This window comes from Dendronephthya gigantea, unplaced genomic scaffold (assembly GCF_004324835.1).
Source record: "Dendronephthya gigantea isolate DGI-Jeju-01 unplaced genomic scaffold, DenGig_1.0 000083F, whole genome shotgun sequence".
NCBI lineage: Eukaryota > Metazoa > Cnidaria > Anthozoa > Malacalcyonacea > Nephtheidae > Dendronephthya > Dendronephthya gigantea.
Window position 1 is genome coordinate 624770 of NW_021163093.1, and position 21479 is coordinate 646248.

General features: G+C 36.0%; 1 protein-coding gene across 1 annotated transcript; it reads left to right on the forward strand.

Moving 5' to 3' along the window:
• The first annotated feature begins 1612 nt into the window (after positions 1-1612).
• Positions 1613-19234, forward strand: LOC114533040 (CD97 antigen-like). Its single transcript, XM_028554620.1, has 16 exons — positions 1613-1712; positions 8488-8868; positions 9038-9163; positions 9624-9749; positions 10280-10402; positions 10899-11021; positions 11149-11186; positions 11972-12238; positions 12783-13190; positions 14283-14435; positions 15873-16097; positions 16204-16366; positions 16867-17003; positions 17476-17742; positions 17886-17964; positions 18634-19234. The coding sequence occupies exons 1-16, from the start codon at positions 1640-1642 to the stop codon at positions 18810-18812; spliced, it is 2868 nt and encodes a 955-aa protein (XP_028410421.1). The 5' UTR covers positions 1613-1639; the 3' UTR covers positions 18813-19234.
• The last annotated feature ends 2245 nt before the right edge of the window (positions 19235-21479 follow it).

Here is a 21479-nt window from a genome sequence, read left to right on the forward strand (position 1 = left end):
ACTATAAGTCTTGCAACTTAAGCTCAATAAGCTGCAATTTTCAATGCGATTTTCTACTTTTAAGTTATAGTAGAAAAGGTTATAGTTATGAAATGTTTTGATGCATGTACAGTATAAGTTATCGTAGCTATATTTGAATATCACTAACTATATCCACCCTTTCTCATCAAAATGAGATGATGACATCAAAAAATGCTAAGATTTTCGATTGGATTTTCCTTTTTTTAGTAGATGTGAACTAGTGGATGGGTTATAGATGTTCTAATAAGGCAATCAAAGCCCCGTTTACCCTAACGCTCGATTTATTGGCACGGAACGGCTAAAATGGGTACCCGTGCCCATTTCACCTATGCTCGGCCTTTGTTTTGGTAGCCTGAACACTAATAAAATTCGGTACGTGCCAATTTTAGCCGTGCCGTGCCGATAAATCCAGTATAGTTTGCATTCCTCTTTTTCTTATAATTTCATGACGTCAGAGGATTGGTTTCGAGACAAATCGCTGATTTCATAATATATTTGTTTGGCCGAAATTATAGATCTGGACGCTGGCTACATGTAAGCAATCGTACTCTCATTCCTTGGTATATCTGCAGGATATAGTCTCAATTTGGTGGTCAGTGTTGAAGATGAGTAATATGTATAAGATGAGCTGGTAATCATAGCCGCGTTTACACTACACCTGGTTTATCGGCACGGCTATATAAAATAGGTATATCAATGCCCATTTATCCGTGCTGAGCCTTTGTATTGGTAGCCCGAGCAAGGATAACACTATTAAAATTGGGTACAGGTACCAATGTTACCCCTGCCGTTCCAATAAATTCACTGTAGTTTAAAGGGGGCTCATGAGATGGCGAGTACAAATGTACAATTCGGGACTACGATTAATCCCTGAATTGTACGAGGAACATCGCATGATTATTTGTTTATCATTATGGCATTATGATAAAATCGTAAAATTTTAGTAGCCATAGGGGCCAGGTAGAAGCCATATCTCCATATGCACAGAGGAAAGAAATAAAGAAATCCTTTTCTTGCGACCTACGGCAAACCACATATATTCCTGCTAGTTCCCGCTCAAATTTTTTTTAGCGAAAACATGGATGTTCAAACAAGCAATCCCAGAGCATGATCTGAAAATTGAACCCATGCAGACATTGTTGAAAATACCGAGCGCTAAAGTTTAAAGTACGGTTCTTGTATTGCTTGCGAAATTCCCATTTCAGCCTGGGATTTCCTTAACTGTACAAAATAAACTAAGCCGTAAAAAAATAAGCAATTATCTCACTTCAAATACAGATCACCAAAATACAAACATCGTTATATAATCGATGATGGGCGTGACTTGGAACGAATTTGTGGGATATTTGATCAGCTTCCTACATCATGCATCACCGTCATTAAATGACAGGGTACTCTTCATATAGGACGCAAGAAAGGAATTTATGTCAATAGTGTTTTATATATGACGGTTGGGATATATTGTGACGGTAGATACGGATCTGCAATTCAAGTACAAATTAAAGTGCTCCAAACCAATCGTTTTGCGTTTTCGACAAATAAATATTGTCGTGTCGTGTCGTATCCTGCGTTTCGATAGAGAAAGCACTATAACTATAGTCAGACTTAACACGCAAAAATGAGCTGGATTGTTAGAAATTTGCTAATTTTATTCTTTGTGCTTCACACGGCCTGGAATGTCAACACACAAGGTATGTTACATCATCCATATATGTTTTTCGATTGTATCCAAGATAAAATGTTCAAGTATTTACTATATATTTCCTATATTTTGCTTCTCAAAATTTATCTTAGAAAATTTCATGATATATTTGCTAGCATATATTTCGGTTCACATTTTATATACCCACGATACGGGAAATCGCATATAAATGGGGACAAATCGACAGTAATTTGTATGCCAAATGACCTCGGAAAATCGGAATCGAGGACCTTAGGGCGAAGTGTGAACGTACTAATCTTGTGCTAAGCACCATGCAGTGATGTTTCGTTAAGCTCGCCATAGAACTTCACGATAATTCTTGGAATATATATCATAAAGCATGATGCGTATATTATTATCAGAAAATTGACCCTGCGTTAGTACTATTTGACGATATATAGCTATGATAGGTTGGTCCGACCTGATGTTATATATTAGCGAAATATTTCTTGATTGTAACAATATCACCTTACAATAACGAAAAATATAATGGCGTAAAAGTCTCGTCGGAGTTAAATCTATTTGCTCAAATAATCGGAAATGAACGTTTCAATATTGATGTACAGTATAGTGTCATCACATGCTCATTCTTGGGTTTATAGGGTCGCCTGCATTGTGCTTAATCTCTATAAACCGTAGACGTAGTTAGGGAATGTTATGCATGCATCTGTTTAAAGTAATAAAGGTGTTAAGTCGCGTGTGGGAAGAGATTAATTCTAGTCATTACGTGACTGAAAATCTGTTTCAGCGCGTGAAGTCTATACGCGCATGAATGCAATAAAAACCGATTTCCACTGTACTTTTTTGTTTAAACTGGTAAAAATGATCAGTTGTTGAAATTTTGATATACAGTGTTGTGCTGTTTTATTTTGTTCACAGTTGTCAACAACATTGAACAATATTGTTACAAACGATTCAGTTTCACCATTTTTTTCAAAGTTGTTGACAAATATGAACTGTATGGGCAGAGAAAAATTTTTCTTCAATGCTGTTAAACCACTCTCCAAAAGTTTTTAGCCGTCTATTCTAACGAACGTATTCCATGCACAGCAAATTAGACAATGCATGGGTGCTTGTTTATTTTGCCATATCTTGCTATAGTAAATTATTGTAATTTGTGTAGAGATATATAGCTCTCGGAATTTAGCAAATTTTTTATACCTATAAGAAGCTATGGACCATAGTTTCCCTTATTTGACAATATTTCACCCTACGCAAGTTTGCTATTCATTAATCTTGGTCGCCAAGCTTGCATGGTTAAGACTCGCTTGCCCATGAAGATTATCACGGTATATCAAGTCAAGTATTGACTTTCTCTCCAACCTCTGCTAACTGCGTTCACAATTCAGTATTAGAATGAAGCTAGGCCTATAGTACAGGTCATGCGGAGGGTAATCTCGTAACATAAACACGACTATAACACCAAGGCAGAGCCATGCATGGGCTTAAAAAATTGTTAGGACTTCCGCGTGCATTATGGTAAATAAAACAAGGCCTTTTGGCTTGTTTGCGAAGAGCAATGCAATGCAATGGATCCTGTTTCTTAGGCTAAGCTAAAATTTAGGTATACTGCATTCATGCAGACATATCAATGCATACACCAGAGGGATTAAGTGCGTGCATGTGAGGATTGCTTAAGTTTCAATTCGTCTGTGATTTGTTATATATATATATATGGTGTCTAAGAAAACGAAATGGAAATTAACAGACCTAAATGAAGCATATATTGAATTTTATGATTTAATCCTTATGCGTTACGGAAGCTAGGGCAGTTATTTAGGTTTCCAATGATACTTTCCTTCAGTATAAAGACAGCGAGAAACGATCAAATAATTTTGAAATGAAAATTAGCTAGTCCGCACACGGTAACGTTTTCGAGCGTTTTCCTATTCGTTTTCATGCCAAAACGGTTTCAACTGGCACCGCCCGGTTAATTTACAATAGAGGTTGAAGCTAATTTAACATACGGATTTATGCATATTTTTCCTTGGATCGCGTGGTCAAGGCATCTAAACATTAATAGACAAAAACGATTTTAAAAACCGAAACGCTCGAAAACGACGCTCATGTACAGATATAGCCTTAGTTTATACACTACCGGATTCAGATGGTCACGACATCAGTTTATGTTGTTTACGGTATCTTTGTCTCCAGAACTTCTTCATTTGGCGGATCATGTCTTAATAAATGGCAATCATGCTATCATGCTTTTTTGGGAAAACCTCGCTTGGACGTTGTCGTGACCATGCGAATCCTGCACAGTGTAAACAGGGCCTTGGTTATTAAACTAAAACTTGGCCGAGATAAGGCAACACGAAGAAAATTTGAATTTATTATCAGGTTTAATGTGTGTATGCGCCAGTAAATTTTTGTTTATTAAACTCCCCGGCATAAAAAAATGCAGTTTTCGACCTGCAACTATTAACACACAATTATTTGGTTCTTCATTGCTGCCATTATGGCATAAAAGATTGAAAGAAAGATAATTAACTCATCTTTCTTGCTATCTAAAAATTAAATCGTTGGACTTAATATTTAATGAGTTACGGCATGTTAAAGTGACGACTTCTTTTCATTTGTGACACCCTGTACAACATCATATAATAAGAACATCAACGTAACATCATACAACATCATCATAAGTCTAAAGCTACCGACGGCAGGCGCGAAGAGAGGGTTCTTGGGGGGGACTATAGCAAACCGACATAATTGCCATAACCAACATAATGAGCGTTGTTGGCCTGTGGATCGAACACTGCTCGTGAGAATGAGGGTATAGCTGATGTCGTAGTAGGTAGAATTCGAGAATGATTTTTTGGTCCAACTTGTGTTCTCAGCATTAAAACAGGCCCTTTTTCAACATGTATAGCGGAGGTGGGCGATTAAAGCCGGTCTCCCCAATGAAGGTACTCTTATTATACTCGTAAATATTAGCAACTAAGTATCCATGTTTAAAAAAAGTAATGATAATGATATTCTCATACCAAATTTCGCCCAGCCGGAACAGATTCATCAGTAATCATCCACCAAAGTACGGGGAATTAGGTCATTGATAGAGACTCCCCAGACCCCTATACAATTCCCACTCTCCTTATTACCAATCACTCAGGGCCATTTTCTTCATGCCTCCTTCCCCCTCACCCCACGAAGGATTACTTATAATGAGGTGCCGCATTCATATTTTGACAGAGGGGATTTCAATAGTTTGGCCCTTTGGATGGAGTGCAACTTTTACACGGAATTTCGAAATTTTACACGGAATAAATTTTTTACACAAGTCATTTGCAAATATTTGCTGTCGGTCTAAAGGCAGAACGGAAAGCGAAATTATTATCGCTGCATTTCTTGGACGCTTGAATATGCTACTTAAGTTATTTACAGCATTATTTATCCAAAATTAATCTTTTTAAGCCTGCTCTTATACCACCAAATGCACATGCTATATATGCCTCTATTGCGATTCAATTTATTCACCTTGAAAATGAATGGAAAGCTTGCTGGCATGTATGAAAAAGCTTGAATAAATCCTGATGTCAGGGATTGACGTTTATGCTTAATCGATATCTGGTTCAGTTATGCATTTCCCAAGTGCCCACTACATGATATTGTCGTTGATGATTGCGATGTCTGGATTTGGAAGATTGCTGAATGCACAATCAGAGCGAATATCGCAGCGGAGGGCTCCTAGCCGCCAATTTAAATTAGATTTCAATCAGCAGCTTTTTGAGCAATATTATATATTTGGCACGCAAAACATTGCACATTAAATGGGCGAGAAAAAGAAGACCTTTTTAAGTTTTATTCACCAACAACGAATGCAATACACTATCTCAAAACAAATACGGCGCGTATACAACAAACTGTACGGTTAAATAAGTTAGAATTAGTTATTGTATTTAATTCAGTCTCAAGAGCTATTCAAACCACAATACCTTGGTTATTTTAAATTCCATATAGTTTACACTATTATAGAACATATTATATACACCGAACAAAGTAACGACAAAACTCGCACCTCTTGAAATCACCTTATATATTTATAGAATTCGCAAGTAATTCAGCGTTAAGTTACTAAGCATATAAACTCACAAAAGCTGTATGAAAGTTGCTAACAGTTTTCAAAGTTTGCAGTTTTAGCCCTAGTACCTGATTTAAGTGCCCAGGAGTTTAATTTTCATATCAGGAACAGGAAATAGGGAAGCTGTTATAGACCTTCTTGTGATTACGTCACTGAGTTGATAGTAATGAGGCAAGTCCAAAGAGTCAAAACATCCTTCTTAAACACATGAATGAGAAAGAGTTTGTTATTTTGAACAATAAATTTTGAAGGAAGCTGTAACAAAGATATTTCATAACAAACATACTTTCAGGGGGGTGTATCCGGGATTTACGAACCGAGTGAGGCTGGAATTCCAAAATTTCCGAGCTTTATCTCATGACATTTTGGGAAAAAGCGTTCAAAAATCTACATATATTGTGGAATGAGTTCCAATATAACCAGGTAGCTGCGTGGCAGCGTCCTCAAACAATTTAGCATCAAATGTGGAATAACAACTGTCTGCCTAAAACAGACAAAACACTTCTCGACGTTTCGACCTGAGGGCCTTCGTAGACGAGTTAGTATACACGTTCTGCGGAAAATTGCCAATGTTTAGGAATTTTGACCAGCAACTTTGCCAATCGGAGGAGATCTTGAAAATCCCAAACTGACCGGGTGAATTCCGACTAGAAGGTGGACTTAAAAAAGCTCAGTATTACCTCTACCTGCTCGAAACCAATCAGAAAGCCGCTTTTGCATTGCACTTAAGGTTGCTCTAATTTGAAAAAAAATGAGCCGGATTTTTTTTGCGACGTATATTAACTGAAAAGTCTGTTCGGTACAAGTGCATGGCTGTCAGGCAATTTATATAGGGTTGTAGCATTTTTTATGAGCCCTGCTTGTAGAGCAGCCAAATTTACAACGAGTGACGATTATATAATATATATATATAAACATAATTCTTCTCTTTTTACATCCTGTGCAATACAAGAAACACTTTGTAAACATCCTTAAATTGATTGCTGCCAAATGCTTTGTATACGACTGTATAGGACTATTTTTTCGGTTGATTTCAGTAACGTGGTGTTTAGACCATGCCTGCGTGGCCTAGTCTATTTTGTAGTCTGAGTTATTTATACACCATTGACCAAATTCCCCTCAAATTGGTAATCAGGAATAATTTTGAATCGTCATAGGATGTAAATACATAGTTTTCGGTTGCAGAAGTTGACTGCAAACTTTAACAACACTGTCGTCACCCTGACGTAAACTGCAAATAAACAACCACGTCATTTTACGTCACATGTGTTTTGCGGTAGATAAAAAAAATACCGATCATTTTTTTGGTTTGCGGGCGGATTTTATGCGATGTCAATTTTTTTTACCACTCTTGTCTTATAATTAAGAGAGGAATGATATCACTTTTGGCACTGGAAGTTTAACACTGAAAGACGCTTATAACCTTAACCGGGCATTTTATTTTCACAATTTACGAATTGCTAGTATCTTGCGCATGAGAGCAGGAAATTTATAGACACGATGAATTGATGAAAAATATATTGAGACTTGGTGGTGGATAATAGCACATAGGAAAACCTAAGTGCTATCGAAGCCGGAAGCCGATGTCGGCAATGTTGAATGGTTTCACTTGAACATAATTTTCTACTCAGTGCTCTAGTGAAAAGCAGACTTTAGTCCTGTTTCGTTATTGTAATTTCTACGAGGCAATTATTTTGTCTGTACCGCCAATACAACCTCGTTCGCAGGGTAATTTGTGTTCCCAGGCTGTGTTGTATAGTGTAGGGGGTTGCGGTCAGTAATGCAATATATACTTGCAATAACTAGGAACCTCCCTCATTTGACGTATGATTTGTCTCTAGCATAAAGCACTTCCATAAATGGTAGAGCGTGCTTCGTGTAACAAATTTCGATAAAAAACAGAGCGATCTTGGCAAACTAATGGAGCTCTATAAGGTTATAAGTATCTTCTTGTGACATTGATAATGATAAAACTGGTCCACGTGTTGGCATTCTGGTTGGAAATTCCGTAGAAGTATTGTTCTACAGTATTGCATGGTTTATCCGGTTTGCTAATTAGGTTTGCGACTGGTGTTAGTTCACAGCGAGGTAAAATCCGTTCTGCGCATAGGTTCTGGTCATAACATTTAGAAACTTAATTTTACCTATAAAATCATGTTTATTTAGAAAGACATGGTTAATCAATATTATGTTTGGTAGTTGAGCGGTATGCGTAAATCACATCCCAGGAAATATAGACATTCGTGAGCTACGAGACCTACACCTGGAACCAGGTGCCGTGCGCTTTTGGGTAAAATCTGCATGGATTAGCAGTACTGTCATCGACAGGAATAAAAAAACTTCAGTATTTTGATATCTCAATTCAAATAACGCACAATGCATGCACATAATTCAAACAACTTCTATACAGAAACAGGCATAGGAGTTAAATAAACAGTTGCAGATGAACCGATGAAAACACCTATATAAATACAGGCGTACGAAGTTGGGGGGGGGGTAGTTAGAGGGTGCACAAAAATTTAAACATTGAAAAGTTGGGCAATTTTTATCGAATTCGGTCAAAATTCGGGATATTTTTGTTAAAATCAGTGATAAATAGCGCAATTTGTACTCGCGACTCGAATATTTTTTCTCCGAGATTTTAAAGTATAGTAAAATATTAATTAAAACCTTTGTGTTGAGACAGGATGCCAGAATAACTGGACAGAGTATCGCGGTGTTTGTTACACGGGTATTTCAAAGGAGCTAAGCTGGCTTGACGCGAAAAACGATTGTATGAACAAGGGCGGAGATATCGCGAGAGTCACAGACAAAGACGTCAACGAATTCATCCTTAAAAGATTCAGAAAGTCCGAACATATTTGGGTTGGATTAACGAGATGCTCTTTCAATGAGACGAAATGGTGTTATCCTGATGGAACAGTGACCGTGTATACAAACTGGGACAAAATAAACAACGAACCAAATAATGTACGTGGAGTTGAAAATTGCACGGAAATGTACCACGACGGGACCTGGAATGATTATTCATGTAAACTAAGCAGATCTTACGTTTGCCAAAGGCCATGTACGTATGTCATTAATTCAATATCTTCGTAAAACTCAATCTTATGCAATGTTCGCTATCAGGGATTCATTTCTTTGAGTCAAGATGATCTACTATAATAGAAGAAATTGTTTATCAATGTTAAAAACACTCATGTGTATATTCTTTTATTTTTGAACTATAACATTAGTTGACGTGGATGAATGTCAGTTGGGTACTTCCAAATGTTCTCCTGACGCCAAATGCGCGAATACTATTGGATCATACACCTGTACATGTAATGAAGGATTTACAGGAAACGGGAGCGTATGCGAAGGTAAAAAAAGGTTATAGAACAAATTGGAGTGCAAGACCTTTTTAAGGTATACTCCCGCTACGCAGTCGATTTTGTAAACACTCTTATGATTCGCTCTATTACTTATGAATTATATATCTCATCAATTTATTGAACCTCGACATAATTGTTAATTTTTTATCACCAGAATGCTTGATAAATATAGTACAATTTGAAATTATTTTGTATTCTGAATGGTGATTGATTAGTTGTACATATATACTACAGCGATTTTCATTGACTATACGAGTAAGGTGCAATTGTGCACAAGTCGCACTCCTCTTAGCCAATGAAATTGCAGCATTTGCCAAATACTGCAGGAGATATATAATTAGTATTAAAATTTTTTTCTTTTATTTCCATTTCTAAATGTCACTCCAAAAATTAGATTCGGAGTAATCTTAGTGCGGAATCTAATAATTTTTTGTTGTTTACTTTTTAGACATAAATGAATGCTTTCTAAACTTTCCTAGTCCTTGCCATCACAATGCGAGGTGTATAAACACGAAAGGTTCTTTTCAGTGTTTTTGTAAAAGGGGTTATTCTGGAAATGGCTCTCTTTGTCATGGTAAATATATATAGTTTTTAATTAACATCGATTTAGTGAAATCGATTTTAGGGAAAATTTAAACTCTTGGCGCGCCGAATATATGGGAGTGTAGTCGATAGACGATAGTTTTAGAAAGGAAAGGCATGTGAATGTACAGTTAGAGTAGTTATAAACACCATAGGCACATCACAAATCTATAGAATTTTCTTTTTTTGCTTTAAATATTTTAGCCTAAGAGCTGGAATAAGCATTAAAAACTCGACGTGCAGTATTAAACATTTGGCAATATATAAATATAAAACCTCTACCACCCGCCAGCTAATATTTACATAGGTAGAATATTAGAATTCTGATAAAGCCGGTTGGGCTAGGCAGGATAGCGATGAGGAATGGTTATAGAAAAGGAACTTAAATAATTTTTGCTCAAAACGTACTTCTTGCATATCTTTTTAGCAATTTTATGTGGTATATAACGATTGTATGGTTAATCGTTAATTAGTTGGTTATGTTCCTTATTTGGCTTTTTAAGTCATACTAATTTCTTTTAGACATAAACGAATGTTCTATTGGCATGTATGGTTGCCATAGTGACGCTGTTTGTACAAACACAAAAGGATCTTTTAAATGCATTTGCAAAATTGGTTATTATGGTGATGGTACATTTTGCAATGGTAAGTCTTTATAAGGACGTATCTACGTTTGTATAATCTTGCTCATGCACACTTTTCTGACATAAATCATGCGTACATGAACTCCAAATTCAAGTTATGAAAATTCAAACGGGTCTTTTAACGGTGCATTTGAAAGTGCATGGTTAATCATTCAGGGAATGGCCATGCGAAGCGCCGTATGAGTTCTTCTATTGCTGCCCATATACATTACATGTTAACAGACTATATAAAACATCCTTCAGAAGTGAATTGGATCGATAAGATATTAACACACGAGTGGGTGCATGATTGAGGAAGTAATGCATATTCATGGTGGAAGTTGAGCTGCAAATTCGAGAAAATGTCAACTTTTAATTTGTAAAGAATAATTTCTCCTTTACTTTTGACAAACGTGATAAAATTACGAAGAAAAGATGAACAGGTCCTAAACGAATTTACTATAAATCTTATCGAATCCGATTGCATTTGTTAAGTTATTTATTTATATACCTCTTAGACATAGATGAATGTGCCACTAACAGACATAACTGTCACAGTCGTGCTGTTTGTACAAATACAAAGGGATCCTTTAACTGCTCATGCAAAGATGGTTATTCCGGAGATGGTAAACTCTGTGATGGTAAGTCAACACTTTTTTGTTGCCTTTTTTTTTTTTGCCACAGCTTGTTTATTCTTCCTGTACATGTACTGTACATTTTCAAAAATATATGATGTAATGTATAACTTAAACGTATACATCTGTTTAGAATCGCGTTCACTGTCATATGGTAAACTGAGAAATCAGGCAAGAGAATATTTTGTTATATTTTTTGAATGCTTACGTAGATTGCGGTACGCCGACTAACCCAATGCTTCAAAGAGTGAAAAATTGATGTGCGTTCAGAAAAAAATCGAAAGGATTAAGTAATTTAATTATTATATAGTTGAGAGAAAAACGCACAGTAATACCTGTTTATCTCAAAATGGCCATTTTCCAGCTGCCAGATGTTTTTGATGAGTTTTCAATAATTCATTTAGATTGCAGAGTATACGCATTCAGAAAGAAATTTGAACTCGTTTTAGCTTATTGAGTAGTGTTTTCATTTGAGAACATAACAAAAACGCACGAATGTTAACAAGTGGTGAGTTGTTCGAGCTAAAATTTCATGAACAACTTCGATTCTTCTTCATGTTGTAATCAGGCCTCATTGCTAAATATAAAAAAAAGTCATGAAAAAATGCATGAAAATAGTGAAATATTAAATGTTTTCCGAGACATAGAAGACATAAGACTAAAGACAACAAAATATTCTTTCCAAAAGCGATTTTCACACTGAGGAAAAATTTTATCAATTTTTTTGTTTAATCCAAATTTCAACGATTTCAGATTTTGTCAATTTTTTTCGACACAACCTGTGCTGGTTTAGTAGATTTCAAGTTTCTTCGGTGACACCCAAAACAAAATAAATTGTACTCGAAATTTTGTATATTATTCATCTTCGGATTCAGAGTAGTGCATAATTAATTAGCAACTAGGACAAGAAAGAAATGTACAAACTATCATCAACAATTTATGATTTAATTTTCCAGGCGCAAGAACTTTATAATAAAGGCATATCGTTTGAAGCCCGGAAAAGAGCTGCTCAGAATATTGTCGATGAGCTGTCCTACTTAACACGTCAAGATTTGAATAACGGCGGAAAAAACGGAACGGCAAGGCAGCAAAATATAACCAATACAGTCAGAATACTTCAAAATATCGTCGATTTGAATATTTCTGATAGCAGCCTGAATATATTGGGTCCAGCGAGCAATATATTAAATAGTAGAAACACAGAATCATGGCGAAAAATAAAGGTGAGTCGGTCCCTGAAGACATTCGAGTTTCATTGATCAGTTTCGTCTTTCAATTGCTTTCGTAGCCATCCATGTCATCTTCATTTGAGCGTCTGCTATATCTACCATTCTTTCGATTCATGTTTTGCATTCCAATACAGCTATAGCTTTGTAGTAAGCAGCTTTGACGTAAGCGTTGCTTTTGTACAGCAAATTCAAGTTTATCACAGGCAGTAATCCAATGTGTAACATGAACAGCAGGGATGCTGGAAAGAAGCCCAGTTTTAAGTAGAATAAGAGAGCAAATAAATTTTATATCTTTACATTCTCGCGATGTGTAGAAAAAATTTCAAATTGTAAATCGATATTCCTATCAATACCTTTTCCCGTATAACTAATTTTAAAGAGCTTTCTAAGCACCCACTTCAGCAGTTATGCAAACTTCTCTTCATGCAGTAACCTTTGCATTCATTCTGCCTGCCAATTCTTCCTTAGTCTGCTCTATAGAGGCACTGATTTCCACTTATCACTTTTCTTTCGTAATGTTTGTCCTTTTTATGTTTAGGATGAAGGAGTGATCCGTGATCTTGTGATGACGCTAGAAAACTATGGATTTCAATGCGGAAATAAACTGGAAAACAATACATACAATTCTTCAGTATTTCAAAACCGTTCCAACGTACAGTTACATGTCAAATACTTAAAAACTAATGTTGAATTGGCACAAAAGGAGAGACTTTTTAATTTTTCAAACGCATCATTCAGTCTTTCACGCGATGCACTAGCGACAGAGTCTGGTGCAGTCGTCGTTATCTTGTGGTATAAAACTTTAAATTCCTTTCTCGGAAAAAGGTTATCTGGAAAGAACGTTTATGCGACAGTGAACAACAAGATTATCAGCGCAAGTGTCAGACCTGAGCCAAGAATACCGTTTCGAGAACCAGTTCGTATCACTTGGGATACCATTGACCCGGTGTGTATTCACTTTTGTCTTCTTTCGTGACATGTTTGCTTTGTATAGAATTCGATTAGTTAGGAAGACGTGTTGAATCGGACATCACGGTAGTATTATGTTGGTGAAGAAATGCATGTGGAATTCATTGGCCCACCCATGAGATTAGTGTTTGCATTAGTGCATGATTAGTTCGTGCTTCTTCTTCTTCTTCTTCTTCTTCTTCTTCTTCTTCTTCTTCTTCTTCTTCTTCTTCTTCTTCTTCTTCTTCTTTTTCTACTTCATCTTCTTCTTCTTCCTCTTCTTCTTCTTCTTCTTCTTCCTCTTCTTCTTCTTCTTTTTCTCTTCTTCTTCTTCTTCTTCTTCTTCTTCTTCTTCGTCTTCTTCTTCTTCTTCTTCGTCTTCTTCTTCTTCTTTTTTATCTTCCTCTTCTTCTTCTTCTTCTTCTTCTTCTTCTTCTTCTTCTTCTTCTTCTTCTTCTTCTTCTTCTTCTTCTTCTTCTTCTTCTTCTTCTTCTTCTTCTTCTTTTTCTTCTTCTTCTTCTTCTTCTTCTTCTTCTTCTTCTTCTTCTTCTTCTTCTTCTTCTTCTTCTTCCTCTTCTTCTTCTTCTTCTTCTTTTTCTTCTTTTTCTTCTTCTTCTTCTCTTCTTCTTCTTCTTTTTTATCTTCTCTTCTTCTTCTTCTTCTTTTTTTCTTCTTTTTCTTCTTCTTCTTCTTCTTCTTCCTCTTCTTCTTCTTCTTCTTCTTCTTCTTCTTCTTCTTCTTCTTCTTCTTCTTCTTCCTCTTCTTCTTCTTCTTCTTCTTCTTCTTCTTCTTCTTCTTTCTTTTCTTCTTATGTCAATAATTACTATAGTGTAGCCGAAACGTAGAAAATTATATTTTTCAAAATGTTTATACTTTTTTTACGGAGTTTTTTTTCAATTGTTCTATATTTTATCAAAATACTCGGTGGTTACCGTGATTTTTGACGCCATAATACCTTAATATCACCCTTATAATAGAGAAACAATGCAGAAAAGCAATTACAAAAAGCAAATTTTCGCCCACCGAGTGCATGCAGGAAGTAATCTCATCACGCGAAAACGTTTATATTTAGTTTTTACTTACTTTTTAGGCTGAATCTGAAGAATGTGTATACTGGAAGCCAGAATTAAGTGAAAACAGATGGAAAACAGATGGATGCACAAAAGTACCAGATGAACACCGCCTGATATGTGAGTGCAAGCATCTTACAGCATTTGCTTCCATGGACATTTCTAGAAATATGGTAAGAATCATTTTTTCCGGTTCGGCAGTTTTTTCCGAGCAGCGGAAATGTGGGGAATACAAGAAACAATTGAAATACTCGGCTGAATCACGTGTAAACTCATTCAATAATGATTGGTTCGAATATATCACATGATTCAGATCAAAGTTGGGGTTTTTTGTTTCAAAGCCAAACGGAAAAACTGGTCAAAGTTTTTTGCAGCCTTTTGCGTGCAATTCTATGTCGTGCCCATAATCTTTTTTGGTAAAGTTCGTTGACATGCATTATATAATTTTTTTGGATAACGTAGAACATGATATGGGGAATTGTCAATTCGAAGTTTCTCGTTATCGTCATCGAACGAAGACGAAGTCTGAGATTCATAACGACAGCGCTTGATAATTCTTTTCAAAAATTGAAATCATTTCAAAAATTGTTTATTGTTTATTTAAAAATAGAAATTTTCTTCGCTCGCATGCATCTGTTTTGCTTTACATTCCCGCCCCTTAAGATGTTGATATGATCGTCTTTAAAATGATGTCATAACGATATATGCTTGCGATAATGATAGTGATGATCACGTAATAGCGTAATAGCGTGAACCAGAAAAATCTTTCCCACGCTATGACGTTGCTCGTTTCAAATACTATTTCACACATGGCTATCAACCATGCAATCAGAAGTGATGGATACTTGAATAAATTACACTTAGTTTTAATAATATGATGACGAAGGATTTTACCAAATAAAGTCCAGGTGATTTAGATTTGCACGCGAAACCTTATTACATATTTTGACCGCTTTTTAGACGAAATCCGACTTTCTTATGGCGGATGCGAATTATATAAACCTTGCAGTTGCAGGTCCACGCGAAACGTGGCATGATATATGTCAAATGTCAAAAGAAAGAAAGATATCAGACCGAGGTCTTGACAGTCCGGACCGAGCGATAGCGAGGTCCTTACATAAAAGACCGAGGTCTGATAATTTTCCAGACCGAACGTATTCGGTTAATAAGGGATTTATTATATGGCGTACAGTATTTAGCTTATTTATTTATACAATGCGCTGCAGCATTCTTGTCGGCTCTTTCACCAGCCAGTCGCCACGCAAGCACTGGGGTGGTTTTCAAAACTTTGTTTTTTACTCGTTAACTAAGAATGATACAGTAATATAAACAAAAATCAAAGATGAATAAATGTAATATTCACATGTACCAAATAATGCCCTTCCTCGTCCATTCTTCGTCGATATTTTTCGTGTCAAAAATGAAAATGCAAGCTTGTTTTTGTTCAAAAATATGAGAGTTGGACCGTTACTCCGGCAACGGTCTAATACTGGAGGATTCCAGGCCGGCAAAGAACCAATCAGCGCACGCTATTTTAGTCACGAGACCGCGTGCCATATAATAATGCTTTTGATTGGACAATTGAGGCATGCTATACTTATTTTTTTTAGATGGAAGATGAAGAAAGAAGAACTTTAGAAGTAATATCAACAATTGGCTGTTCTGCATCCCTACTTGGGGTGGTTCTGACGATACTCACGTACGCATTGCTGTGGAAAAGACTTCACAAAAATGTTAAGACCACAGTTCCTTCCCAAGTGCTTATGAACCTCTGTGTTGCGATTGGAATGACAGATATCTTCGCGGTCTTGGCTGGACCAGCTTTCAATAACGAGGTAGTAAAATTATTGCAAAACGATGAGCGTTTTCAATCATATCTTGAGTTTTCTTGCAGACTATACTGTATTTTTTAACTTACATATAATAACCTTCTCCTTTCAGCCATTCTGTATAGCCGTTTCTATGTTATTATATTTCTTTGTTCTCTCCCTTTTTGGATGGATGTTATGTGAAGGAATCGTCGTTTACCTTCAGCTGGTGAATGTTTTCACTGGTTTAAGTTTAGGAGGAAAACATCTCAAGTCATTTTATGTGATTGGCTGGGGTAAGCGAATTGAATTAATTTTAATCGAAATAATTATATGAATGCATGTGTTTGATTCACTGAAATTAAAAAAGTTGAAAGCAGACCCTGTTTTTTAACACTGAATACTTTTGATGCAAGATGTAGGTGTTTTGAGCTACTTTGAAACTCACCCGGGAAAAAAATAATAGCTAAGGGGGCCGCTTGCTTGCCGTGAGCAAATATAATCGCGATTTTGAATTAAAACTCGAAATATTGGTCCTTTTTTAATGAAACTATTCAAAATGTTGAACTTCACAACCTTCCTAAGCAAAAAACTGACGAATTCATAATACAAATCCTTTCGTGTATTTTTCGATTCAAAAGAATTCAACTATTTAGCTCATTCTTCCCCTCGTCATTACCATTAATAAATCTTAACAAGTCCGTCATTAAGGTGTATAGGTTTTCTCTATATGTGGTATAGCCGTTTTGCCTCAATAATTTAGATCATTTTATCATTTTATGATATCCATTTTTAGGAATCCCAGCAATTGTTATGGCGGTTTTAGTTGGAGTAAACGATCTTGAAAATTTCAAATCGGAACACGCATGTTGGTGCCAAGGTGGCGGTGGTTTGTTTTGGACTTTTGTTGGTATTATAATACTTATCTTACTGGTAGGTATTACACTCAAATATTCACATCTTGAAAATCAGAGAAACGTACGTGTTTTAAACAAGTATAAAAGCCTGCGCCTAATTAGTTTCGAGTTTGCATGGATCTACCGTGATTTTAAGTTTCAAACCAAGTTTATTGAAACGCCGCCAGGTTATGCAAATATTTATTTAACTTGATCAGGTATATATACACTGTCAAAACTGTTTAAACAACATTTCTCATTTATCATTATGCCATTTCGAAATCTTATTTTTTTATACTTGCCCTTTTCATATCGCAGAATAATAAATTTATAGTATGGAAACAGTATGGGTATAGCATATTCCATTGTATGGATATTGACAAAAATTTCCAGCGGATACTCTTCATGGAAGCATACCGATGTGTTTAAGGCTCCATTTGTCCCACCCATAACTCTATGTAAAATAGCAAGCATTCGTGAGTAAACTGAACATGGTTTACTGTTTTTAGATAAACATAATAATCTTCGTTCTGGCGCTCCGGAACGCCATGTCCTCCAGCATGGCAAGCGAAAGTGCAAAGACTGACAGCAAGTTGCGAAAAGCAAAAGTTGGTCTAAAAGGTTCAGCTATATTGCTGCCTATCCTTGGGTTGACGTGGCTGTTTGGTTTACTGGTATTCAATCGAGATACAATTGCGTTTAAATATTTATTCGCCATTTTTAATTCTCTGCAAGGACTGATGATATTTGTTTTCCACGTGTTGTTGAGTAAAAAGGTATGCAACAGGAAATGTCACATCTTTCTTGCATGTCGTGTAAAACCATTTCCTTCTATTTTCCTGCCTATTCTTCTACAATCTAGAATGTTTAAGCGCATTTGAACTGCTACTTTATAAGTTGCACCATTTTCTTTTATTAGATTCACGGAGCAATCAAGAAAGAAAAGAAAGCATTCAACACCACGCACACTACTTATGCCTTTTCCAAGAACAATTTGTGTAAGTATTGTAAGAACAAGGTGGAATTTCGTTTTAAACTAATGGACATATTTGTTTATATTCTTTAAGCAAAGCCAACCAGAATGCTTAAATCTTTTATACTTCATGTAAAATGGTAAATAATTTGCCATTTTACCGGAAGTAGTGAAAATTTCTGCATTCTGATTGGGTCTTTGAAAATGTAAAAAAAAATCCCTCCATGTTGTTTACGGTGTTAAATCTCCGAGCAAACTAAAAGGTTTTTTTCAGTGATTTGATGAAAATCATTTCGATGAGATGAACTACCTTATAGTTGTATTACAGTTTTTATTACTATTTTAACATTTGCTGCACCTTACTAGCACAAGACGAGTGTTTTAAAGTTATTTCATGGTATAAGAAGAAAATGCTACAAAGTCAAAAAGACATATTTTTTAAATATCAACGATAAATTCACCTTACAAGTTTATATATATAAGGCACGAACTTACATAATTCAGGTATTCAGTAATTGGATTGTTCAAAAGCTAGGGTTTAATAGAAATCCACGAACAAAAATGGGTCAATATATATGCCATATGGGTTGATTTTAGTACCTATGTCTGATAACATTACCTCTATTCCAGTGATTCGGCACTCGTCTGATTAGAAAGGCCTTAGCTAAATATGTAAATTATTATTTATTCGTAGCCGACGGTGTTTCAAGATCAGAGTCTGGTACACCGGTGTTTTTAAAGAAAATTATGGCAAGCTCGCCATTTGCTGTGAAAAAAAGATACAACTTGGAGCACAGCAGCAGTGAAACCCTTAAACGCAACGATGACGAGTTCGCGTACACTAAAGGAAGCTCCCTGGATGAACTGAAGTAACAATAAATCAGCTATAAGTCGCTTCAGGCCATGTATGCCTGGTTTCCATTCATTCGTTATTGTCGTGAACATGTCAACATGGGTAATGTGATGACTATTTCTTATCGGTGAAAATGACTTGTTTACTACGACAACTGCAACGAAATGAAAACCAGGCTATACAAAGCTGCAAAAACATCCAGTATACGTATTAATTGATCAGTTCAGTCACATAACAGATTGACCTAAATGCATACTTTTATTTCACGAACATACGCTCACCTTGTATTCCATAAGCCCATTTACCCACAGTCACAGAAGAGGAAAGCCTGAAATATATTTTAATGTCGTATTTAAGTCTCAAGCAAAGGAATGGGATATCTAGTATGAGTAACTATCAGTGTTTTTCTGATTATGTTAAAAACAATATATTTTTCAGTCAACTTCTTGGGCGTGACTACAGTTTGTTACATTCGATTAGCGTGTCTGTCAGCGCGCATTTAATCCAGTATCGGGAGCAAACCTATACCTGATGTACCATCTTCGACCTGGAAATAAGATTAGTAGGTTGCATAGGTTATGTTGGTCGTATTTTGGGCCTCTGGCGATCGAATGATTCCCGACTTTACTGAGCGTTCCTCCTTCACTCTTAACTAAGGATTGCATGGAACATCCCTTAATACGTTGAAAACTTTAGTCAGACTCAGCCTTACGATAACGTATATTATTTAACATAATTATATACATGAAATCCCAACAGGTTACATTGGTTTTAAACGCCTGACGACAGGGATATTTTTTCAGCGCGAGTTGAAATATTTTCGCCAAAAAATAATTTATGCGTACGTAGTAATTATACATGATTTCGCAAGTAAAAAAAAACTCCACTCGCCTTGGGCGCGAATAAAGTCTTAAAATTCAATATAGAATGAAGAAGGCGAAATATTTCACATTTTGCTATAAAATTTCGCCGGTGAAATCATGCCTTTAGAGTCTAAATATTCATGTCATGTACGTACATAAATATATGAAATAAACAATATTTATAGCTATTGGATTGTCTAAACATTTACTGCATCATTTATATACCCAAAACTATAACCCGATAATTAGGGATGTGTATTCATGTATTCTGTTCTTCCCAACGGATCTTTTTTGAAAACGAGTATAAGTAGCAAAAGAAATATGCACCCCGTTAAATATTGCATCTAGTTCCCATCCTCTGTGCACTTTACTTGGCATTCATCGTATGTGATGCATGGAAAGGGCTTGTTTTTCATTTTGACATTGTCGTGAACATATCCAGGTGGTTGATGAATAAGAATACAGTTCATTCAAATGCAGAAATAAAGACAAATTTTTAAGATGACCATCCTACATGCATCAGTAGAAATAATCTGTTCACGACAATTACAGCAAAATGAGAAACAGTGAATTCAAGAGGGCTGCTCCATTTGCTGTTCTGGATAATTCAGAACACTGTGTGTGTAATGGAATGCCCATGTAGTTCTGGAACAGTGTTCGTCTATGACGTAAAATTATGTGGTCAACAATGCGTTTTATAATACACCGTATAAGACACTTTTACACATTGAATTTCTCACGACAATGGCCATCACATTCCTGAGTATAGATATATGTCTATGCATGACGATAAAGTCTTAAAAAAAGGCCAACATAACATCACGGTTAACACATTATCTGTTACCAATTACCATCACTTTCAAACACGTGAAAATTGTACGTGTCACGTGATGTTTTCTAACTATCCCTAGTTAAAAGTAGGGGTAATCAGAACCAGTGGTGTAGCCAGCTTGACGATTTTGTCCCGCTATGTAAATTTCGAGTTATTTTGATGATTCATTTCTTTAGAAATTTATTGTTTTCACAGTCATTGAACACTAAAATATCAGCATAGCGGGACAAATCGTCAAGCTGGCTACGCTACTGATCAGAACAGTTTCGAACTTTCGAACAAATGCAAATGTTTATATGGAAAGTTTTAATCTCGCCTTGGTTGGTAGGGCACCTTGGGGGTAGAGACACCCCGGCTTACGAAAGAGGCTTTTAACCACTTTTAATAGTTTGTCTAGGCCCAAAGAGTTAACGTCTTCTACGGCGCGTGCGCAGTAGCCATATAACATTATTAAGAAGACAACATGGCAGCCCCTGGTACCCAAGATCGAATAAACAGTGAAATTTTTGCGGCATTATGTTCTCCATGATTTCGGAGATCGTATAAACAGCGCATGCGCACACGAATCAAGCTCATATAACAATAAAGTTCAAAATTGCTTTGTTTTGCACGAAAATAATATTAAACTTTCTAATTATTGCATTTATCTAGCTACTTCAATGCAATGTTGGTGAAACCGACATAAAATTGATAAAATATCCGTATCTTATCGTGAGAGAGATAACTCTTACTTCCTATAAATAATGATAGCCACTATTACATCTGCTCCCAGAGAAGTGGGATTTATCCAGTACAAAATCTTATACGATCATTTCCATATGTATGTATACGCAGTGCAGCCCGTAAGTATGCCTACGGGGCAGTGACCGCACATACGTTTTTGAATCAGCTTCAAGGTATATATCCGGAAGGAATAATTAAAATCGAACAGCCTGTGTATTATCTGCAAATTTTATTTGATATTTGCGGTTTTACTGCAATTTTATGTTTCA